Genomic DNA, 25,126 nt, shown 5'->3' on the forward strand with positions numbered 1-25,126 from the left:
GAGCCATTGAAGAGGAGTGGGACAACATTCCACAGGCCACAATCAACAGCCAGATCAACTATGCGAATGAGATGTGTCACGCAGCATGACGCAAATTGTGGTCACACCAAATACTGACTGGTTTTCTGATCCACGCCCCTACTTTTTTTTTTAAAAGGTATCCGTGACGAACAGATGCATATCTGTATTCCCAGTCATGTGAAATCCATAGATTAGGGCTTAATTAATTTATTTCAATTGACTGATTTCATTATATGAACTGTGTACAGGTTTAGTTTTTTCCATTTATGTTTTGAGGTTGGAGTTTTAGCACGTTAACATGTACGGCACACTGATTGGTGTCACTTCGTTACTCAGTCTGTGTTACACCTGTGCTGGCTTGTTCAGCTCATTAGTTGGAAGGTGTTTCACCTGTGCTGGACAAGGTGATATTTAAGACTGGCTGGCCGTGTTCCAGTTGTCTAGTGCGATGTGGAGGTTTAAGACATTCAGTTGGTGCTCCCTATTTTGATTTCTAGACAGACAGTCGTTTATCTGAGCTTCCCTGTTTTTGGTTTTCTTCCTGTCGATAAGTTTGTTGTGGGTTTCTTTTTTGATGCCACATTTAGTGGGCACTCATGGTGTCTTTTAGGCTCCAGTTGTTGCTAGTGAGCTTTCAGTGGACACCCCTGAGTGTCTTTCAGAACCCCTTCCTAAAACCCCACTTGTTTTGGTTGTTAGTGATTCTTTGTTAGTTACCCCTTCTGTTTCTGAACATTATTTGGATTTCTTGCTGGGAAATGTAACAAATTGGGGACTCTTCTGGGATCTTGTTTCCTATGAGTATGGTAGTGGCTCTAGTCACCTACTCTGAAGCTCTACTGTGCCCAGATATTTGAGAGTTCAAAATACATTTTTGTGGTACATTTTCTATCACTGACATCGTCTTGAGGGTTATAAGATTGGTGGAATAATTTTGAATGTTGCTTAAACACACAGGCTTGTGTGTGTGCATATATATTTTTAAGCTGTACCTTACAAAAATATTGCAGTAAAAGTGCATTAACTGCAGTTGACTTTGGTATTTTGGACGCAGTGATTGCTGACTGCAGTCTTTTTTGTAAGGGATGGACTAAGTTGGAAGCGTTTGTGGAAAACCCTACATGGGCGATGCTAGATACACGTACGAAGGCGAATGTTCTCATCAGTGCATAGCAGTATGACATCAAAGTTGCACATGCATATTCAAAAGCAGTTGTTGAAGGCGCTGAATTGTCAATCCGACGTCTGCATTGGCTGTGCAGCATTTACGGTGATATGGCCTCTGCATAAGTCAGGGCATTCATACTTCTTGCGCTTAGCGGAGCAGCGCTTTTGTGAAGGAGGTGAGTTTGTGTTTATACAGGACCTCCCGCCCTCACCTACCATCAACCAATCATGTCAATGCGGAGCCCTCCACATTGTTAGCTACAAGATTTGGCAGGCGGACGGCGATGCGGAGTTCAAGTTGCTCCCAGAGGGACCGTTATTGGGTAACACCATCCACACCGCGCCTCCGATCACGTTTACAAATCAAGCATTAGTTGGCTCTTAGTCTATCCTTTTTTGGGGGGTGGAGGAAATCCTTCCAGACGTTGTGGTTTTCTTACTGAGGAACGGAACAACTGTAACTCTGTGAAATCTTTGAAATTGTTGTATGTTGCGTTTATATTTTTCAGTGTAAAATGTTTGTATTTGGATATGTATGCCTCAAACATTTATCATACATTTTCAACTGAAATGTCATCAGATATGTTTGGGCATTTTAAGTAAAAGGTATTACGTAGGCATACAGCCAAATCATTTATTTCATTTACCACATGTAGACCCGCCTATCAAACAGCAGGGGACATTTAGTAAAGGGAGGCCAAGGGGCGCTGCCCGCCCGTGCGCGCATGGAAGTGCGCATCCCACAGGTGCGTTCGTGATGTCACAACCCTAGTTACTGTAGCGCGAGGGAGAAAGATTTCTTATAAGGAAGTTTGTTTTTTATTGTGCACACAGGTGTACTAACACCTTTTGAAACGTTGTTTTAGACTTTTTGATTATTTAACTTCGACTTGATTTACCTGGCCATTGGAACGTTTTAGACGAATATAAACTAGTAGAGGTGGTGGAAAAGCATAGGGAATGGGTAAAAAACTGAAGGAAGAGAGCTTGGATCCCGTAGATTCGTCGGAATATGGTGAGTTAATTTCACATCGCAGGTTATGTTACCTGGCTGGCTAGTATTTGTCTAACCTCACAGAGTAGTGTCACATTCTCTGTCTAAAATAAAACATTTTTAGTTACTTGTCTGTAGTCTAGCCTATTTGCGTTTTTCAGTGATGAAAACAGACAGTTCCTTATGAGTGGTGAAAGCGATTGGGCCTAACTTTAACGTTACTTCTTCACTGGAGGTGTCACATTTGAGCCTATAGCCGATGACTGCATATTTGAATAGCCTAATAACAATTTGTGACATTGTCAATTGCTTAGTATTCAAGATTTAGATACATATGTAGTTATAGGCAAAGTTGACATTTAATTGTTTTCATGAAGCAAAGATATTATTGATGATGTATTTTACAAAAATACTACGTCAATAATTTATTTGGTTATTGCATCTTTCAAACTAAATATATGAATATATAAATACAATCAGTGATATAAAATCAATATTCAGTAAGCATTACAGTTTCACAATCTACATGTTTTTAGCTGAAACGGGCTAATTGACTGACTATCCGTGACTAACATAACAAGAAAAAAACTGCTGATGCACAACCACATTTCGAGATTGCAATTCATGTATTATACTATTCTAACTCTCAACAATAAGTTGAGACTGAGTTCTCCACCATCTGTTGCCCATCCCTGTTTAATGGCATGTCAATGCTTTTATGTAGGTTTTTGGATTAGATGGTGAAATATAGAGGAGGAAGTTTGATATTTATTGTATGAAAAACAAACTTTGTTGTGAGGCATTCATTCTCTTTCAGTCTGCTGTGTGTTGTGGTGGTGGTCTTTTGTTTTGCTTAAGTCCATCTCTGGGTGTGCCTATGTATTGTGTATAAAGGCTCACTGCCTTAGTGTGACCTATTACATGTCCATTTTACTCAAGGTTTGTGTCCAAAATTGCACCATATTCCCCATATAGTCCACTAATTTTGAATAGGGCCCATAGGGCTCTCAAAAGTAGTGCACAATATCGGGAATAGGGTGCTATTTGGTCCTTAAACCCAGTTGTTTGCATGAGATTTATAGTCTATTGACATTCTGGCACTGCTATTCAAATAGCCATTCCATGTAAATTCAGCTGCCTCTTGGACAAGTAAAGGTGTCCATCCTGTTTCCTAAGAAGGAAGTGGGTTCACAGTGTTTCTCCCTACCACTTAGACAAGGCGACTTTGATTCCTCATAAGATTTCAAAAGGAACAAACATGTATTGCCATTGACAGAGATATTTCACCGTCTGCTTGTTAATTATGTTAGATTTTTTTGGTTAAAGTTTCATTTGATTGAGAGGTCAAACGTTATGTGTTTTTTCATCCTGGTCAAAAGCCCTTGACGTCAGCAGTGTTTTGTGTTCTGATGTCAATTTTACTATTTAGAAATAATTGTGGTGTGGTTAATACTGAAAAGTCTACAATGATGTCCTGCTAATCATTGGCCATTTATTTGTGTGAGGTGAGCTAGGCAAGCACTACAGAACATTGGAAAACCACGTTTGAAAGCCAATGATTAAACTAGACAGACACCAGACAAATGTTTCACCTCAGCTGCTTCTTCTAATATTGATACAAATTCTGTCACTATTAATTGGTGCTGGTCCTGGCCTGGCTTTTAATTTCAGATGCTGTTAGAACAGGTCAGCTGCGCTCTCTCTGTTCTCTAGAGGCACCATGAGGTTGTGTTAGCAAGCTCCACAAAATAGTCAGCTGAGCGAGGGAATGGGTGACTTAAATATTGGGCTAACTAGTAGCTAAATCCTTTCCTTAAGCGCTCCCTTTCTGTGTAAGAAAAGGGCGGGGTGTGTGTGTACCCATAGTCGCACAGTCAAAAGTTTATCACTTAATTAGTTGACTGACGCTGGCCTTGACAACCCAATGCGTGTTTCCTCATAGGCAGATTCGGTATAGGAGACACACACACACACTATGCAGCCTATCCAGGGGAGAACGGCTGGCCCTTCTCATTGAAGCAACAAAAGTTGTACTGCAGGTATTGTTAGTGGAAAACAGGAACCCCCCTAAAAATGGTAATCATCGTTGGCAATCTTTGTGTAAATAAAACACATTTTTGTGGAAAATCATGGTACCGATAATTGCTTCTAATACACCAGATGTATGTCCTTGAACCTATTTCTTTCTGTAATAAAGCTCTTTTGTGGGGAAAAACTCATTCTGATTGTCTGGGCCTGGCCCACCCAAGGCTGCACCCCTGCACAGTCATGTGAAATCCATTGATTAGGGCCTAATGAATTTATTTCAATTAGGCTAATTTCCTTATATGAACTGTAACTCAGTAAAATCATCAAAATTGTTGCGTTTATATTTTTGTTGAGTGCATTCGGAAAGTATTCATACCTCTGGACTTTTTCCACATTTTGTTACGATACAGCCTTATTCTAAAATTGATTTAAATTGTTTTTTCCCCCTCACCAATCTACACACAATACCCTTAATGACAAAGCAAAACAGGTTTTTAGAAATTTTTGCAATTTTTGTTATGGAAATATGACATTTAGATAAGTATTCAGACCCTTTACTCAGTACTTTGATGAAGTACTTTTGGCAGCAATTACAGCCTTGTCTTCTTGGGTATGACATTACAAGCTTGGCACACCTGTATTTGGGGAGTTTCTTCCATTCTTCACTGCAGATCCTCTCAAGTTCTGTCAGGTTGGATGGGGAGCGTCACTGCACAGCTATTTTTAGGTCTCCAGAGATGTTCGATATGGTTCAAGACCAGGCTCTGTCTGCGTCACTCAAGGACATTCAGTGACTTGTCCCGAAGCCACTTGTGCGTTGTCTTGGAAGTGTGCTTAGTGTCGTTGTCCTGTTGGAAGGTGAACCTTCGCCCCAGTCTGGAGGTCCTGAGCGCTCTGGAGCAGGTTTTCATCAAGGATATCTCTGTACTTTGCTCTGTTTATCTTTCCTTCAATCCTTGCTAGTCTCCCAGTCCCTGCTGCTGAAAAACATCCCCACAGCATGATGCTGCCACCACCATGCTTCACCGTAGGGATGGTATTGGCCAGGTGATGAGCAGTGCCTGGTTTCCACCAGACGTGACGCTTGGCATTCAGGCCAAAGATTTCAATCTTGGTTTCATCAGACCAGAGAATCTTGTTTCTCATGGTTTGAGAGTCCTTTAGGTCCCTTTTGGCAAACTCCAAGCAGGCTGTCATGCTTTTATCTGAGGAGTGGCATCTGTCTGGATGCTGCTGAAATGGGAGAACCTTCCAGAAGGACAACCATCTCCACAGAGGAACTCTGGAGCTCTGTCAGTGACCATCGGGTTCTTAGTCACTTCCCTGACCAAGGCACTTCTCCCGTGATTGCTGAGTTTGGCTGGGCAGCCAGCTCTAGGAAGAGTCTTGGTGGTTCCAAACTTCTTCCACTTAAGAATGATGGAGGCCACTGTGTTCTTGGGGAACATAAATGCTGCAGACATTTGTTGGTACCCTTCTCCAGATCTGTGCCTCGACACAATACTGTCTCAGAGCTCTACGTACAATTCCTTTGACCTCATGACTTGGTTTTTGCTCTGACATGCACTGTCAACTGTAGACCGGTGTGTGCCTTTCCAAATCATGTCCAATCAATTGAATTTACCACAAGTGGAAACCTATCAAGTTGTAGAAACATCTCAAGGATGATCAATGGAAACAGGATGAACCTGAGCTCTATTTTGAGTCTCATAGCAAAGGGTCTGAACTCTTATGTAAATTAGGTAATTTATTTTAGGTTTTGTAAATTTGCAAACATTTCTAAAAACCTGTTTTCACTTTGTCATTATGGGGTATTGTGTGTAGATTGATGAGGAAAATGTTTTATTTAATCCATTTTAGAATAAGGCTGTAATGTAACAAAATGTGGGAAAAGGGAAGGGGTCTGAATACTTTCCGAATGCACTGTAGTTGCCAATGGCAGCCTGCAGTACCCCGGTCGGCCTTCAACTTGAGTTACTAAATGACAAGGGGCAGCACTGAGTTAGCCTGCAATGCCACTTCCTGGAGTAGCTCAAACTGCATGTTATGTCTCCAAGAGACACCATCTTAACAGGCTTAATTTGGCTTCAATGCACTGTTGTGTCTTCACATATGAATTAATGGTGTCACGTGATCGATGGCTTTGTCCATTCATATATACAGTCATAGAGCCTACCTCACTGTGTGCACAGTGATTAACATACGCTCCTAAAAAGTTATCACAACACCACATCACAACCCAAACAGTAATACCTCCACGTGTATACCTCCTAATTGGACGAAGTTGTTGATCCTTTTACGTCACCACTCTATCCAAGGTCAAGCCAAATTACTTGAACTCACATACAGAGAGAGATTCATTGTTTGGGCCAAAGTACTGAAGTAAAAATGTCCTGACGTCTGAGGTTTTGTAGAACCCTAAATGCTTTATGCCATATTCTAGTGGAGCAGATGGTGGTTAAAAACCAGGAAGAATAAATACTACATCAGGAAAGGGTCACTGTCAGTCCGTTTCCAGGTAGTGATTTGCACCAAAAAGACAGCTCTGTATTCTGCTGTAATCTGATATTAGTTTACAGCCGGCAATGAGGCAGAGGAACAGGTTTCTTTGTTCGGATATCCACATTCCTTCTCCCGGACTTTCACTAAGGTTATGTGTATTCTGTCATTTGGAAGACAACAGCGTGTCTCATTCTAAATCGTTCATACAGTAGGCCTTGTAATTAGTAGCTGTAAAACAAACAGTATGATTGTCAACATCCTATACATTTATTGTGTACTCACTACAAAGCTTACATTTTCACTAATTTCCTTTCCACATGTAGTAGGCGATCTTCAGGAAGCTGTTACTGTTAGCAGTTGATGTTATTCTTCATTAACACAGAACCCAAAGCAAATAGGTCCATTCAAAGAGAACAATCATGCTGGGAAGTAGATGGTCGATGTTCATCCTTCTCTGTCCTCAGTGTTTCTCTCCACAGAACAAAGTGATAATGTAATTTATAACCCCCAACCCTAGCCTGTGGTTGACCAATTATAATTCCTTGCAGTAAAATTGGGCAAATAACAAGTATCCTGTTTCAGGCTCAGTGTATTGACAATTTGGACCAATGAGAACTTGACACATGTAGCTATGAGTCCCGGACTGAAATTCCTACACAGATTCTAAACAGATGTTGAACTGAAAATCAACGATTTCCATTGATCGTTAATTTCCTATTGACCTTTTACTACTCTGTGTATTCTTAAAATATTCTTCCGTTACTAAAACATTGAGCTCTCATAAAACAAGATAAGTAGGTATATAGGATGTAACGGTCTCGTCAGATAATAGAGAATATACCAGAAGTCAATTCAGCATGATTCATTTATTGGATATTTAGAGCTTCTTAAATTATACCTCTGAGTGAGACATTGTAGGCCATGGACATAATGAACAGTCCTACATTGTATATGTAAATTCACTAACTCGAAGTCATAGTTGCTGACTTCATTGTAGACATGAGTGTTTTGCATGCTTCCAATCAGTAATTGGTGTATAATGGCCAGCGAGACCTGGCCTGTTATTCTACCCCATAGCAGCCTAATTTGAAATGAACAAAGTAAACCTCATGCTCAACTGCATATTCCTCGGACAGGTGCAATGTTCAAGGTGCTGTGTCTTTCATTTGTCATTTTATGAAGCCATTTTATTCTGGGATTTCGATTTGGTTTATTGTGAGGAGATGAGGAAGTGTCCATGAAACCAATAGCATCTCTTAGAAATGTGTGGCTTGCCAAACAGGATACAGACCAAACAAAGGTAATTGCTTACTCTGATAAGGTGAATGGGAGTGAGTAGGGCTGTGACGGTACCAGTATTGCAATATTATTTTCCATGGAAGAAATGAAAACACGAAGCAGACCAAACTCTGGGGTTAATTAAAAAACTGTTGTATGCTATAGCTTGGAAAAAATAAATGTGACTCTGAATGACAACATAATGATCTTAGTTTCCAACATTAGGGCTGTTTTCCTGAAGACGTTAAATCTGCTTTGTGTTTTGGTTCCTTGCCTTGATACTAACGAGTAACGTGATGCTGGTGTCGTCCCGGCCCTAGTTGTGAGTGACTATGAAATGCAGGATTTCAGTGGAAAATGTCTGATGGAATACTTTTGGGGGATCTGAGCATCCCTTTAAAAATGCACTGCTCTGCTTTGAGCCTGCTTCCTCCATCTTTGAATTCAAATTCAATTAAAATCTCCATCACATACTGCCCCTTCTCTTTCGTTTTAGGCTACCTTTTAAGGTTGCATAAGTCATCAAATTTGTCATAAATACATTGACTTATTCAATGTAGAGATAAAAAGGGAGGGATAATGAGACATACAGTACCAGTCAAGTTTGGACACACCTACTCATGCCAGGGTTTTTCTTTATTTTTTACTATTTTCTACATTGTAGAATAATAGTGAAGACATCAAAACTATGAAATAACACACATGGAATCATGTAGTAACCAAAAAAGTGTTTAACAAATCAAAATATATTTGAGATTCTTCAAAGTAGCCACCCTTGGCCTTGATGACAGCTTTGCACACACTTGGCATTCTCTCAACCAGCTTCATAAGGTAGTCACTTGGAATGCATTTTAATTAACAGGTGTGCCTTAAAAGTAATTTGTGGAATTTATTTTCTTCTTAATGCATTTGATGGCAATAACAGTTCAAATAAACAAAGAGAAATGACAGTCCATTACTTCAGTCAATCTGGAAAATGTCAAGAACTTTGAACGTTTCTTCAAGTGCAGTTGCAAAAACCATCAAGCGCTAAGATGAAACTGGCTCTCATGAGGACCGCCACAGGATAGGAAGACCCAGAGTTACCTCTGCTGCAGAGGATAAGTTCATTAGTTGCCAGCCTCAAATTGCAGCCCAAATAATTGCTTCAGAGTTCAAGTAACAGCTGAGTGGCGCAGTGGTCTAAGGCACTGCGTCTCAGCGCTAAAGGCGTCACTACAGACCCTGGTTCGATACCGGGCTGTATCACAACCGGCCGTGATCGGGAGTCCCATAGGGCGGAGCACAATTGGCCCAGCATCGTCCGGGTTAGGGGAGAGTTTGGCCGTGGTAGGCCGTCATTGTAAATAAGAATTTGTTCTTCACTGACTTGCTCGTTAAATAAAAAAACAGACACATATCAACTGTTCAGAGGAGACTGTGTGAATCAGGCCTTCATGGTCGAATTGCTGAAAAGAAACCACTACTAAAGGACACCAATAATAAGAAGAGACTTGCTTGGGCCAAGGAACACGAGCAATGGACATTAGACCGGTGGAAATCTGACCTTTTGGTCTGAGTCCAAATTTGAGATGTTTGGTTCCAACCGCTGTATCTTTGTGAGACACAGAGTAGGTAAACGGAGGATCTCCGCATGTGTGGTTCCCACCATGAAGCATGGAGGAGGAGGTGTGGGGGGGCTTTGCTGGTGACACAGTCTGTGACTTATTTAGATTCAAGTCACACTTATCCAGCATGGCTACCACAGCATTCTGCCACGATACGCCATCCTATCTGGTTTGGGCGTAGTGGGACTATCATTTATTTTTCAACAGGACAATGACCCAACGCACCTCCATGCTGTGTAAGGGCTATTTGACCAAGAAGGAGAGTGATGAAATGCTGCATCAGATGACCTGGCCGCCACAATCACCCGACATCAACCCAATTGAGATGGTTTGGAATGAGTTGGACCACAGAGTGAAGGAAAAGCAGCCAACAAGTGCTCAGCATATGTGGGAACTCCTTCAAGACTGTTGGAAAAGCATTCCAGATTAAGCTGGTTGAGAGAATGCCAAGAGTGTGCAAAGCTGTCAAGGCAAAGGGTGGTTAACTTGAAGAATCTCAAATATAAAATATATTTTGATTTGTTTGAGTCTTTTTTTAGTTACTATGTGATTCCATATGTGTTATTTCATAGTTTTGATGAAACCCTCGAATGAGTAGGTGTGTGCAAACTTGACTGGTACTGTATATCTTAATAGTGCTCTATTTTTCTCCAATGGACAACTCTTAAGAAATGTTCTAGGAAGTGACACTAAGCAATGTAATTCCCGTAACCGTCATCATAACCCAGTCATCACCACCACAGCTCTCCAGTGTACTGTACAGATTGTACAACCTATAAAGGAGTGTCAAGGTCTTATTCTTTTTGCTCTATTTCCTCCTTCTCAAGCTGACGACTGTCACTCATTAACTCAATGAGGTGCATACTAACAAAGGCTACTCTTGTTGCTTAGCAACAACCCCCCCTCAATAAACCCTCAAACTCACAGGCACGCAATTCTCTCCATAGAATCTCACACACAGTAAAGCTATTTTGAATATCAATGCAAAATGCCTTTACTGAGATGTTTTCCCCATGTATTCTATCTAATCTGACTACTATCAGCATTTTGATAAAGTTTTTTTTGTGTGTTAATGTGCGGTCACATTATGTGCATAAATAGCTTGACATTTATTTTGAAGAATAGACCTTCAGAAAATAGTTAAATTCTGTTATTGACCCATTATCTCTCTGTGTTTTCTTTTCAGGGGAACCTGCTCAGTATGACCCCACCTTCAATGGACCCATTCGGAAAAGGTAGCCTCTTCCGCTAAGTATCTCTCTTATTTTGTCTCTTGCTCTCTACAAAGCCTACAAGCCTAGCCCTAACTATCACTATATCTCTGTATGCAAATTGTCCATTGTATGTCTAAAGTGCCTTGCTAGGCATACTTTCTGTAAAACAATTCTGCCCGGAGGCATGTATAACACAGCAATGCTCAAAATCACTTTGTGTGTTATTGTCTCCCCGTTCTCCCTTAGAGGTTGCACTGATGTCATCTGCTGTGTTCTCTTCATGGTTGTGATCCTTGGCTACATGGCAGTGGGAATTTTGGGTGAGATGGGCCTTCTACGCACCTCCCACCTCTCTCAGACCTTTTCTCTCACTCACACAAACTTACTTATTCCCTATGATAATTATTTTCTCTCTCGCGCGCCATTAGATGAAATCTGATTCCTGACGTTATCTCTCTCTGGCTGTGAACCTCTTTGACTCTTACGTCCCTTTTGAAACTCTGGTGTCCTCGCCATAACACCCTATGTAAATGTAGTATTAGCAGGCGGAATGCACAGTCTGGCTAAACAAAACCACAGTGACATAATCACCTTGGTCCCTTCCTCAATTCCAATAGCTTGTCAAAACACCACTCACAAGTGAGAACAGAACTCCATTATTGAGAGTGCACTGAAAACATAAGTTTGTCATTGATACTATGATTTCCTGACTTTTCCCCTCTTCAAGGTCTCAACCCTCACCCTTCTCTAGTATTATAAGGTATCTCTATGGCCTTGATATTCTCCTACTTTTCCTGTCTTTCGGTCGAAAGGCTCTCATCTCTGACTCCCACCCACAGTGGTTCCGAAGAGCAGTTCCAAAGCAGAAGCTCACACTCACCCATGACATCCATGACCTGTCATCAAACACATTCCAGCAGCCACTCACTCTGCCTTATCTAGAGTCAATAGAGCTGCCTGATAAGAAAGGAGGTCATATGAATATATGGCCAATATCAATAGCTTAGTATGTGATTAATGTGATAGGATATTGTGCATTGACCGGATATACAGTCATGGCCAAAAGTTTTGAGAATGACACAAATATGAATTTGAAACTATGAAATATGAAACTGCTGCCTCAGTTTGTATGATGGCAATTTGCATATACTCCAGAATGTTATGAAGAGTGATCAGATTAATTGCAAAGTACCTCTTAGCCATGCAAATTACCTGAATCCCCAAAAAACATTTCCACTGCATTTCATCCCTGCCACAAAAGGACCAGCTGACATCATGTCAGTGATTCTCTCGTTAACACAGGTGTGAGTGTTGACGAGGACAAGGCTGGAGATCACTCTGTCATGCTGATTTGAGTTCGAATAACAGACTGGAAGCTTCAAAAGGAGGGTGGTGCTTGGAATCATTGTTCTTCCTCTGTCAACCATGGTTACCTGCAAGGAAACACATGCCGTCATCATTGCTTTAAACAAAAAGGGCTTCACGGGCGAGGATATTGCTGCCAGTAAGATTGCACGTAAATCAACCATTTATCGGATCATCAAGAACTTCAAGGAGAGCGGTTCAATTGTTGTGAAGAAGACTTCAGGGCGCCCAAGAAAGTCCAACAAGCGCCAGGACCGTCTCCTAAAGTTGATTCAGCTGCGGGATCGGGGCACCACCAGTACAGAGCTTACACAGGAATGGCAGCAGGGCGCATTGCAGAGGTCTTGAAAAAGAAGGGTCAACACTGCAAATATTGACTCTTTGCATCAACTTCATGTAATTGTTAATAAAAGCCTTTGACACATATGAAATGCTTGTGATTATACTTCAGTATTCCATAGTAACATCTGACAAAAATATATAAAGACACTGAAGCAGCACACTTTGTGAAAATTAATATTTATGTCATTCTCAAAACTTTTGGCCACGACTGTACAGTAGGCCATTTATTGAAAAGGGTGGTGGTTTAGTATATAAAATGACCAAAACCAGGTAATTGATGTAAATGAGCTTTGTATGTTCATTTGGTTTCCTTTTTGACACATTTAATTAATTAATTAGCTCATGTGTTCTTTGACTGTGGTAAATATATTGGTGTCCCCACGTCTCTATTAGATATTGATGTGTTTTTATATTTCCACCAGCCTGGCTTTATGGTGATCCCCGGCACGTCCTCTACCCACGGAACTCTACTGGAATGTTCTGTGGCATCGGGCTCAATGTGTAAGGACCTCTCTGGTGTTTGATATGTTTGAACTAGAAGTCCTTTATGAACCATCAAGTATTTATTCAGAAGTTCAGAACACTTGATGCTATGTAATGTGAATTTACTAATCATGCATTTTTGCCATGATTGGCCACATTTTCCGCTTTTATCTGTTGCATCTGAGTCAGTCATTTCATCATTACATAATAATTCAAGCTTGGCATGCCTCACTACGTACTGAACTGTCATGTTCTATATTTCGTTCAGAATGCATAGTTTGGTAACTTTTCCTTTCGCAGAGCTCAACCCAGCGTGTTCTACTTTGACATACTGAAATGTGCCACATCAATCAACGTCATGGCCGCCGTCCTTAATGGGTTACAGTGCCCCACCACACAAGTACAGTAACATCAAACCTATATAATATCTTAGTTTCTCTAAAGGCTGATGTCAGGAGTAATAAGGAACTATGTGCACATCTCCAATTTCCCATTGTGTGTGTTTATACTCTTATTAATACCTGGGTCCAATTTGTATGTATATGTAATATATTCATCAAGCCGCTGGGAATCATACAAGTTGTCTTCTATTTCATTTTCATTTGTGTGAGGTGTTTCTTTCATTGTCTCTACATCCCAAAATGACTTACTGACTTTATTGTCCTCATGGGGAGATTTTGCAGCAGTGTCATGTACATGTTTAATGTGACATTTAAATACAAAACTAAATTGACAATAAAACTTTCATAAGTTACATACCAATAAAACATTTAAAAAAAAATAATAATAATGTAATGTGTTTCTCCATATCTGAGACAGGCATCACGTTTATGTCACAAAGTGAAGACCTCTTCTTTCCTCACTCTGCAGGTGTGTGTGGAAAAGTGCCCAGATGTATTCTGGGCTCTGAATCCTTTGGCCTACTTACCGAACGCCACGCCACAAGACTACTTCAACCAATCACTCTGCGTGCCATCCTTTGACCTAGCATCAACTAAACTGGTAAGTCCCATCCTATTCTTACGGAGGTTTGTAAATTCACTTCTTTAGATAGGCTTTCATTGATCATTGTTGTCACTGACTCCTCAAAGCCTTGGACTATTTTTTGGAAATAGATTTAACAGGAGGGGTTTCCTTGTTTTTTTTACTCTATGTAGCTAAAGATAGTAGTTTATCCTTTTTTCCCCCTTTGCCTCTCAGCATGTTAAAGAAATTGTGGATCAAGAGCTGTGCCCGTTCTTCTACACTCCTACAATCTCTGGTGAGTGTGCCTTTCTTTTTCATATTTCATTTCATAAATTACAGATCTAGATGCTTTTAAGTCATTAAATGTAAACATTTCTAATGTTTTCCTCTGTCTAGTGCTGGGAAGATGCATACCTGATGTTACCGCTCTGAAAAATATTCCTAAAGACTTTGCCAATACGCCAGGCTTGCCATCAAGCATCAATGATACAGTCAATGGCATCAGGAACGCCACAGGGTAGGGGGTGTTACACACACACACACGCACACACACACACACACACTGTAAATACCGATTAATAACCCATAATCTTTCTTTCTCACTGCCAGTGATTGGTCCTTGATTGAGTGAGTTAAATTGATCTCACATCAATATAGTAGACTAGTTCCTTTGTGTAGACTTAGATCTGTGTTAGCATGTTTGTGTTAGTGTCTTGCTTTATGATAGTGGTAGCCCTTTGCCATACCCTCGTAGTCATCTGCCCTGTCATTTAGCTCCAGTAGTACCCTTGCACATGGCTAGAACATTACTTTTAGTATTAGCTTTTAGTACAGAATCGATCCACAAAGCCTTGGGTTGATTCTGAGGATAATATTAACACTGAGTCTGACCATGATGTCCAGACCTGAGTGGTCATTTTAGAATGTCATTAACTAAGTATAAGACTTAAGATAAGTAGACTATTAGACTTTTATGTTCATCCTTTGACACATAAAACACATGAGCATGTGTAGTAGTGGGCACTTGTTAGTATTTGATACAGAAACAACCCAAGGATCTGTCAGTTGGCTGTAGTTCTACAACCTCCCAAATTACCCCTCAATGTGCTGTAGTAATCAATACACTTACTGGTACTGAATACCAGCAGTCAAAGAAAGCTTTTAATGTTACCATCTCTTTGTATTGAGCTCTATAAATACCACCAATGTATTTTTATTTTACCTTTATTTAACTAGGCAAGCCAGTTAAGAACAAATTCTTATTTACAATGACGGCCTAGGAACAGTGGCAGAACGACAGAATTTTACCTTGTCAGCTCGGGGACTTGATCTAGCAACCTTTCGGTTACTGGCCCAACGCATGAATGTACTATTACGAAGAAACCTCTTTTTATATTTCTCTTTCTTTGTTCCTCTCATCTCCTCTACTTCTAAATCTTCTGTGCTTTTATCTTTATTTATCGTGTAGTACTCTGCATCATGCTGTTTTGTGTCAGAGACATTGTCAGTAATTACTAGCGTTAACAGGTCTTTTCCCGGTTTGTGTTGTAGTGACATAGTAAACGGCTTCAATGCCAAGGAGATCGGAGTGAGAATCTTTGAGGACTTTGCGTCATCATGGCAGTGGATCATCGCGTGAGTCTCTCTCGGGCTCATTTTCAACTACTGCCAGATACTTGTCAATTCACAGTTTCCATTGTCCTGTACTGTTGTATTAGAACAGGATAAACCAGAACATGTTGCGTTGTTGTTCATCTTCTCAGCTGATCTTTCAGTTTACACATTTAACTCATTAAATATAAGATATGCTCGACTAAGAATCTAACATTTTATTAGAGATGGCATGCTTATTAGGACCGGAACGAGACATATGACCTGAAATGTATCTTATTTTTCTTTCTTCTTCTCCTCTACCTCCTTTTAACTTGACCCTCTCTGCTCTTCCAATCCTGTCTTACTCTGCTGTGTACCTTTCTCCTCTCCTCCCTCAGTGCTCTAGTCATAGCCATGGTTGTCAGTTTTCTGTTCCTCCTCCTGTTGCGGTTCATCGCCCCTGTTATGGTCTGGGTCCTTATATTTGGAGTTTTGGCAGTAGGTGCCTATGGTAAGTCATTGATGATAATAATATGTCTACTAACATGTTTGTAGTGTATCTCTAGGTTTATATGTAGGTCACAGTTTAAGAACATTGACTTTTCAGGGTGGTTAAAGCATCTTATTTCTCTCTCTCTTGCTCTCTGTCTGTCTATAGGTATATATCACTGCTGGTGGGAATACGACAACTACAGAAAGTCGACCGTCTCCATCACTGACATAGGCTTCACCACCGACTTCAAGGTCTACCTTCAGGTCAAGGAGACCTGGCTGGCCTTCTGTGAGTCTGATATTACACATGCTCTTTTTATGTCTCTGTTTTTCTCTGTTTACAGACTGACAGACATGCCTTTCTGATGACAACTTTGTACCGTTGTGTTGACCTATCTGCTTTCTCTCTCTTATTCTTTCTTGCTCAGTGATAATCCTATCTGTGGTAGAGGGTATTCTTCTCCTGACCTTGATCTTTCTACGGACCAGAATCCTCATCGCCATCGCTCTCATCCAGGAGTCCAGCAAGTGAGTCAAGTTAGATATGAGCCAGGATTACACATACTGGCCCATACTTACACACATACCCATGTATTGTGACAAATATTCCACCAATATTGTGATACAACCTAACTTTTCAGCACACGTACTGTAATGTTTTACAGGGCTGTCAGTCACATGATGTCTACACTGTTCTACCCTCTCGTCACCTTTGTTCTCCTGGTGGTTTGTGTGGCCTACTGGGGCATCACTGCTCTGTATCCTCTCTGTCGTGTAAATATTTGAGTATTTTACACTGCCTATTATAATTTTATGACAAATAATCATAAGGTCTGTTTTGTATCTGTGTTCCACTGAGCACTGTCTACAAACTCCACGGTATCGTTAACCCACTTAACAGAAGATGTTTAGGTATCTGGCCACTTCAGGCATTCCAGTGTACAAAGTGGTGACTCTCAACTCTACTCAGGGTAACTGTGGCCAAATCGGTGGGAATGTGACCTGTGACCCACAGGTAAGTGTCCCTGACGAACTTTGACCCCATAGAGATAGATGCATAAGCCCAACTCAGATATCAGAAACACACACAAAATGTGTGTACTTGCTTCAGCCATCTACGTAAAAAAAATGAATATCTGTTTGACCCCTTTCCGTGTCTCCGTTCATATTTCATCCCTTCCTCTTTCATATCTCCCCCCTCCTTCCCTCAGACATTCTACAACTCTACAGACTACTCGTGGTGCCCGTCGGCGCGCTGCATCTTCATCAAGTACAACAACGAGGGCCTGCTGCAGAGGAACCTGTTTAACCTGCAGATCTACAACGTGGTGGCCTTCCTGTGGTGCATCAACTTTGTCATCGCCCTGGGCCAGTGCACCCTGGCTGGGGCCTTCGCCTCCTACTACTGGGCCTTCAGCAAGCCCTCAGACATCCCCACCTTCCCCTTGTCCCAGGCCTTCATCCGCACGCTACGGTAAGGGTGTAGACACGTTTCAGCAGTCGGGCTGTGGTGGTGCCTTTCCTTGCCTGAGTGTCCACAGACCATATACTTGTACAGTTATAATTTGAGCCAGAATCCAATTAGTATTTTGTTATCTATCCATTCAACTAACTCCCTTTCTCCCCATATGTCTATAGCTGTGTTCAAATACTCAAACTAACCGTACTATTTGTTACGTGAATTGAGTATATAGTATGCTTATTGGTTATAGTATGGATATAGTTAGTATGCCAAAAGTTCACAGAATATCGTACTAAATTTGCCAAAATACGAAGTACACATTCAGTGGACACTATTTCCATGCTTTTCGGGCCCATTGTGCAATTCTTCAGAGAATAGGCGTGGCTTCATAACTTTTCAGTTATGTGTAGAAAAGATGCAGCCGAAGTCAGTCGAAAGCGGATACAAATTCATTGCTTTAACTAATTAAGACAAATGTTAAGAAAATGTTGAGCAATGTAATAAAGTAATGACTTTTCAAATAAGTTACGTTACACGTTATGTTGGCCGACAACTTGTTAACTACTCTCTCCTTACGAACCGCATAGCATTACAGCAGTATGTACCGGTATGTAAGCTAGTTACCTAAGGTTAGTTGCCTACTAAGATATTGAACTTGCCAGGAAGAATATTAACTACCCCACGTTTATTGACTTGATTATTCACATCATTCTTAGTTAAGTGCGTTTCAATGAACATTGTTAATTCTGGCTATCTACTCTGATTTCGGAGCACTCTCGCTCAGAATAACTGGTGAATATACGAACGCTCAACACCTGTTGACTATAGCGGGTGTCAGTAGACGTTGGCAAAAAAAGCGTAGCTAATTTAATTGTTGCCAGCAGCACAGTTACAGTCACCAACTCTCTGGATAACATGAAAACTGCCTAACCAGCTCTGCTAGGGTGATTAAAATGGTCAGAGTGAGGTGTTCTCTCATTTGTCTGGAAGTAGCTAGCCAATGTTAGCCAGTTCGCTTGGGTGCTTGACTGACCTACTCCTCGGCCAGAGTGTCCAGTTTGCGCTCTGAGCGAAACGCTCTGAATTTAAGGACAGACAATCTGACAACGCTCTGGATTTATGAGCGCACTCTAGCCCTCCAGATTGAATTTAAGAACACACCCGAAATTGTGAAATGTTTAGCTAGTCATTTGTTATGCTAGCAAGATGTTGCATAGCAACAGCATCAACTTCCGGTAGACAGGCGAAGCTCTAGTACGCGCAACTGAAACGATACCGTTCGTTTACAGTATACTAGAATTAACTAATAGTATATACTCATTAAGTATACAGTATGTTAGAATGGGTATTCGAACACAGCTGATGTTTCTTCTCTTAGATACCATGTTGGCTCCCTGGCGTTTGGTGCTTTGATCCTCACCCTCATCCAGGTAGTTCGAATCATCCTGGAGTACCTGGACCACAAGACCAGAGGTAAGGCTGGATTTTCCCTTGGAAACCTGTTATTGTTATCCGATTAACCTCTTAGAGTCGATATCTGTGCACCTACGGAAATCGAATTGGCCTAATATGGAACTAGTCAATTATGCCAAGCTCTCACATGCATGTTGTAATGTAAGGGTAATGGAGCTCCCCAGCTTGTAGTCGTAAAACCCGGAAATTAGTTACCTCTGGTTCGTTCAGCCATCCGTATGGGGAAAGAATAGGGTTTTTGAATAAATGCTGAAAAAAGGTCTGAGGTTAACATAGGCTTAGGAGATCTTATACTTTTTGTTCTATGAGATAATAGCAGTCAACATTACCTTTTGAATTATGAAGCCTTTGTTGTTTTTCATGACATAAAACGTATGAGATATCCTACACCTGTGTTGACCACATACTTACTTAAAAAAATTTTTGGGGCCTTTTATCCAAAAACCTTACAAAAACACCATTAATTTTTCCCATAGGCTTTTTGAATAAACAATGGTGGAGTTCGTGCCTACAAAAAGACGCCATTACTATTTCTCTCTGTCTCTTTCTCTCTAGCGGCTCAAAACCCCTGTGCTCGGTTCCTTATGTGCTGTCTGAAGTGTTGCTTCTGGTGTCTGGAGAAGTTCATCAAGTTCCTCAATAGAAACGCCTACATCATGGTCAGTCTCTACTACATCCTCACATGTACCTGTTAACTACAACTACGTGTCTGTCAATCTCTCCCTCAGTTCCCCCAGTGTAGAGTATTTCTGGTAGGCTATGTATCTAATACACAGTCCTCTTTTCCCCAAAGATTGCCGTATATGGAAAAAACTTCTGTGTCTCCGCGAAAAACGCATTCATGCTTCTAATGAGGAACATTGTCAGGTGTGTGTTCTAGTATTGGTTGGTATGCCTGTAGGAATGTGTAGACTTGTTTCCCCCCCCCCCTCTTACATAAGAACATTTGCATGGATTTGATTGACTGCTGTGAAACCATAGCTGAATGCTGGGGATGTGTTTCCCTGACGTGCTGACTGTGCCTCTCTCCTCAGGGTGGTGGTGTTAGATAAAGTGACGGACCTGTTGCTCTTCTTTGGGAAGCTGCTAGTGGTGGGAGGAGTAGGTAAGATGACAAACGCCAACATAATTATTATGCTGTTTATCATTAGTCATATTTCTGAATAGGAGCTCCTTTTGTGCATTTTACAGGCCAGAAGTGTGATTAGATAACCTGTCTAAATTAATCGAATCTTTAACCAACCTTCCTCTTCTCTTCTCAGGTGTCCTGGCTTTCTTTTTCTTCTCTGGCAGAATAAGACTACCAGGCAGCAATTTCCGTACTGAAATGCTCAACTACTACTGGATGCCCATTATTGTAAGTGACAGAAAAGTATTCAGATCCCTTCACATTTTGTTACGTTACAGCCTTATTCTAAAATGGGTTCAATTAAAATAGTTCCTCATCAATCTACACATAATACCACATAATGACAAAGCGAAAACAGTTTTTTTATTTATTTTTGCAAATTTACAAAAAATAAAAAACTGAAATGCCTTATTTACATAAGTATTCAGACCCTTTGCTATGAGACTCAAAATTAAGCTCAGGTGCATCCTGTTTCCATTGAGCATCCTTGAGCTCTTTCTACAACTTGATTGAAGTCTACCTGTGGTAAAATCAATTGATTCGACATGATTTGGAAAGGCACACACCTGTTTATATAACGTCCCACAGTTGGCAGTGCATTTCAGAGCAAAATCCAAGCCATGAGGTTTAAGGAATTGTCCGTAGAGCTCCAAGACAGGATTGTGTCGAGGCACAGATCTGGAGAGGGGTACCAACAAATGTCTGCAGTATTGAAGGTTCCCAAGAACACATAGAAGAAGAAGTTTGGAAGTAAATAGAAGAAGTTTGGAACCACCAAGACTCTTCCTAGAGCTGGCTGCCCAGCCCAACTGAGCAATTGGGGGAGAAGGGCCATGGTCAGTGAGATGACCAAAAACCCGATGGTCACGCTGACAGAGTTCGAGTTCCTGAGTAGATGGAGAACTTTCCAGAAGGACAACCATCTCTGCAGCACTCCACCAATCAGGCCTTTATGGTAGAGTGGCCAGACGCGAGACACTCCTCAGTAAAAGGCACATGACATCCCGCTTGGAGTTTACCAAAAGGCACCTAAAGGACTCTCAGACCATGAGAAACAAGATTCTCTGGGATGTGTGCTTTGTCCAATATTTTTATTTAATTTATTTTTGTTTTAATCCCACCCCCGTCCCCGCAAATCAGAATTTGTTCTTAACTGACTTGCCTAGTTACATAAAGATAAAATAAATTATGAAACCAAGTTTGAACTATTTGGCCCCCTATGCCAAGTGTCACGTCTTGAGGAAACCAGGCTCCGCTCATCACCTGGCCAATACCATCCCTATGGAGAAGCGTGGTAGCAGCATCATGCTTTGGGAATGTTTTTCAGCAGCAGGGACTGTGAGACTAGTCAGGATCAAGGGAAAGATGAACGGAGCAAAGTACAGAGAGCTCCTTGATGAAAACCTGCTTCAGAGCGCTCAGGACCTCCAGACTGGGGTAAAGGTTCACCTTCCAACAGGATAATTACCCTAAGCACACGGCCAAGACAACGCAGGAGCGGCTTCGGGACAAGTCTCTGAATGTCGTTGAGTGGCCCAGTTTTTTTTACATTTTTTTTTATAAATGTACAAACATTTCTAAAAAACTATTTTTTTTGCTTTGTCATTAAGGGTTATTGTGTGTATAGGTTTTTTTTTTCTCCATCCATTTTAGAATAAGGCTGTAATGTAAAAAAATAAAATAAAATTGAAAAAGTGAAGGGGTCTGAATTCTTTCCGAATGCACTGTATTTACAGGTATTCCATAGTGGAAGTGAAAGAAGCAGTTAACGATCAATGAAATGTGTGTTAGAGAAAGTAATTGACAGGGGTGTGTATGTCTTTGTGGTAACAGGTGGTTGTGGTGGGAGCGTACCTCATTGCTCATGGATTCTTCAGTGTGTACAACATGTGTGTGGACACACTTTTCCTCTGCTTCTGTGAGTAGAGCACCTCCAGCAACACATCACTGTATCATATACTGAGCAGTCACACATTACATTGCTAAATTTCTTGCTTCATTGCACAAAAACATCTTTCAACATACCTGTCTATTGATTTTCTCGCTTCCTTCTTGCTCCCTTTCTCACAGTGGAGGACTTGGAGCGACATGACGGAACGATGCAGAAGCCATACTACATGTCCAAGAACCTGATGAAAATCCTCAATAAAAAGAACAAGGGACCTAAAAAGGGCAAAGGAAAGGATTGATGAAATATTGCCTTGATATTAATCACTGTATAGCACAGTCACTTTCAACAACCTAGAAATACCCAAAAACATCACATCCTAGAAATCTAATTTCGTTTTTTTAGTTATGTTTCAGCCTTATCACGCCTTCCGTTTACACAAATTGTATCACTTTTTTTGCACTTTCAATTTGAGATTACATGTGGTGACCACACGTGTGAACGGAGAAATAGCTGGAACGTAAGAAAATCTCATAACAATTTGAATTGACCAAAGCTAGAGCTGTTTATTAGTCTCTGACCAAAACCAAATGATTATTCTCTTGCAGTGCTTATTTGTTTTCAGAAAAGAGAATTTTCTCAAGTCAACAAATGATTTATCAGATAGAACAAAAACTTTTGAGACAGATCATCACAATAACAATTTTAAATACTTTTTTATGATCCTCAGTACTCTGTGTATGATTTCACGTCAAGGTCTGTTTTTTTTTGTTAAAGTAACACTAACAGTTTTTATGATTTAATTTTTTTGTTTTTATATGTAGATATTTATTAATCATTTTGACAATTTATTAAAGGCTTTTATAACGGTATTTCTATTATTTTTTTTATCCATGCTGACATTACCTGTATGTTGCCTTGCTTAATGATGGATTCCTCTATAGGAAAATAGCTCTAGTTTATTTCACACATCTGCTTAAAGCAGTGGTGCATGTGATCTTCTGAAATGCTCTGTTGAATCATGACACTTGCAGGCACTTGTACATGGGCGCTGAAGACGAAGCTCTCTTTAGCAGAATTTATCGCAAGTCAAGGGTATGGGGTGTCTGAACTGGGGCCCTATTTATATTCTTATAAAGTACTGGACCCTGAAACAAATCAAATTCAGTCTAGAGTGAGTCTGTTCATCCATTTGGCTGCACTAAACACAATTAATTTTAGTTGTCAAAGATTAATGTTAATTTACCTCGCATACTACGACCCAATATCTCATGTCAAAATCTCACTACATTCCTCAACCTCTTGTCTGCGGAGATCCAGAGAGAAAAGTCACGTGGGAGTCTGCAGTCGTCATGTTGTATCGTGATCTACTACAGGATAGACTCATCATGTGATCGGGCAATAGTCCAGTACATGAGAGCGCGTGCCTTTTTATTGTTAAATCATTTGTAATAAAGTGATTTTAAGCTTTATTTTTTTAAAGCTTTTTCCCTTTACTTTTTATGTCAGATGGTCCAGCACCATCCTCAGGCAATTTCATACATTTTTGTTGTAATTCTATTTTCTGGAAAAGGCTTAAAATAAAGGTTAAATCCAGGTCATGATCAACCAAAACACAGGGCACTGGTAAATAGTATTACATTGCAGGTTTCTGGCTTTTGTTCTCTTAGTCATCAGCTCGACTATAATCATATTACAAGCATAGCAATAGATGGCATACACCTGATCCAGCTGTTTTAGTTTACAGTGAAGCAGAGTATAAGCTGCCTGAACAAAAATATAAACACAACATGTAAGGTGTTGGTCCCATGTTTCATGAGCTGAAATAAAAGATAAATGTTCCATACGCACAAAAAATTTGGTTCACAAATTTGTTTACATCCCTGTTAATGAGCATTTCTCCTTTGCCAAGATAATCCATCCACCTGACAGGTGTGGCATATCAAGAAGCTGGTTAAACAGCATGATCATTACACAGGTGCACCTGGGGACAATAAAGGGCCACTAAAATGTGCAGTTTTGTCACACAAAACAAAGTCAGATGTCTCAAGTTTTGAGGGTGTGCAATTGGCATGCTGATTGAAGGAATGTCCACTGGAGCTGTTGCCAGAAAATAGAATGTTAATTTCTCTACCATAAGCCACCTCTAATGTCATTTTATAGAATTTGGCAGTACAACCAGCAGGCCTCACAATCGCAGACCACGTGCATTGGTGTTGTGTGGGTGAGGGTTTTACTGATGTCAACGTTGTGAACAGAGTGCCCCATCGTGGCGGTACGGTTATGGTATGGGCAGGCATAAGCTATGGACAACGAACACAATTGCATTTTATCAATGGCAATTTTAATGCACAGAGATACCGTGACGAGATCCTGAGGCCCATTGTCGAGCCATTCATCTGCCACCATCACCTCATGTTTCAGCATGATAATGCATGGCCCCATGTCGCAAGTATCTGTACACAATTCCTGGAAGCTGAAAATGTCACAGTTCTCCCATGGCCTGCATACTCACCAAACATGTCACCCATTGAACATGTTTGGGATGCTCTGGATCGACCCCATGTTCCAGTTCCCACCAATATCCAGCAACTTCGCAAAGCCTTTGAAGAGGAGCGGGACAACATTCCACAAGAACAGCCTGATCAACTCTATGCGAATGAGATGCCGCGCTGCATGAGGGAAATGGTAGCCTGGCAGGTAGGAGTGTTGGGCCGAAAGGTTGCTGGATCGAATCCCCGAGCTGACAAGGTAAAAATGTTGTTCTACCCCTGAGCAAGGCAGTTGACCAGTCATGGGAACAGTGGGTTTTCAGATTTAAAAAAAAGAAGGTATCTGACCAACAAATGCAAATCTGTATTCCGAGTCATATGAAATCCATAGATTAGGGCCTTATTAATTTTAATTTCAATTGACTGATTCCCTTATATGAACTGTAACTCAGTAAAATCTTTGAAGTTGTTCCATGTTGCATTTATATTTGTGTTCAAAATAATTTTATGCTTTGTGGTTCTTTGTGGTTGAATGGATCTCAAAGTTTTCAAAATTCTGCATATTTGGACAGTTAATACACATTTCAACTTCATAAGTGTGCACAAAGAACTTAGACAACACAAGCTACA

General features: G+C 40.7%; 1 protein-coding gene across 2 annotated transcripts; it reads left to right on the forward strand.

Moving 5' to 3' along the window:
• Nucleotides 1-482: 482 nt before the first annotated feature.
• LOC139558764 (choline transporter-like protein 4) lies at nucleotides 483-23,476 on the forward strand. Of its 2 annotated transcripts, none has more exons than XM_071374183.1 (22): nucleotides 483-1,511; nucleotides 10,784-10,832; nucleotides 11,058-11,131; nucleotides 12,941-13,019; nucleotides 13,302-13,401; nucleotides 13,872-14,003; nucleotides 14,202-14,262; nucleotides 14,364-14,484; nucleotides 15,519-15,602; nucleotides 15,959-16,071; nucleotides 16,219-16,341; nucleotides 16,481-16,580; nucleotides 16,718-16,810; nucleotides 16,965-17,067; nucleotides 17,264-17,526; nucleotides 18,893-18,987; nucleotides 19,543-19,646; nucleotides 19,781-19,854; nucleotides 20,022-20,092; nucleotides 20,250-20,344; nucleotides 21,950-22,034; nucleotides 22,187-23,476. In XM_071374183.1, the coding sequence occupies exons 1-22, from the start codon at nucleotides 1,175-1,177 to the stop codon at nucleotides 22,303-22,305; spliced, it is 2,475 nt and encodes an 824-aa protein (XP_071230284.1). In that variant the 5' UTR covers nucleotides 483-1,174; the 3' UTR covers nucleotides 22,306-23,476. The 2 variants fall into 2 exon arrangements, with proteins under 2 accessions (XP_071230284.1, XP_071230285.1); XM_071374184.1 differs by lacking the exon at nucleotides 483-1,511 and adding an exon at nucleotides 1,590-2,203.
• Nucleotides 23,477-25,126: the final 1,650 nt, after the last annotated feature.

This window comes from Salvelinus alpinus, chromosome 29, assembly GCF_045679555.1.
Source record: "Salvelinus alpinus chromosome 29, SLU_Salpinus.1, whole genome shotgun sequence".
In the NCBI taxonomy this organism is placed as follows: Eukaryota; Metazoa; Chordata; class Actinopteri; order Salmoniformes; family Salmonidae; genus Salvelinus; species Salvelinus alpinus.

Coding starts and splice junctions, on each gene's coding strand:
- LOC139558764 (XM_071374183.1), top strand. CDS start 1,175: ATGTTCTCATCAGTGCATAGCAGTATGACATCAAAGTTGCACATGCAT. Junction 13,402..13,871: donor TACAGTGCCCCACCACACAA/GTACAGTAACAT, acceptor CTCACTCTGCAG/GTGTGTGTGGAAAAGTGCCC. Junction 17,527..18,892: donor GCCTTCATCCGCACGCTACG/GTAAGGGTGTAG, acceptor TTCTTCTCTTAG/ATACCATGTTGGCTCCCTGG.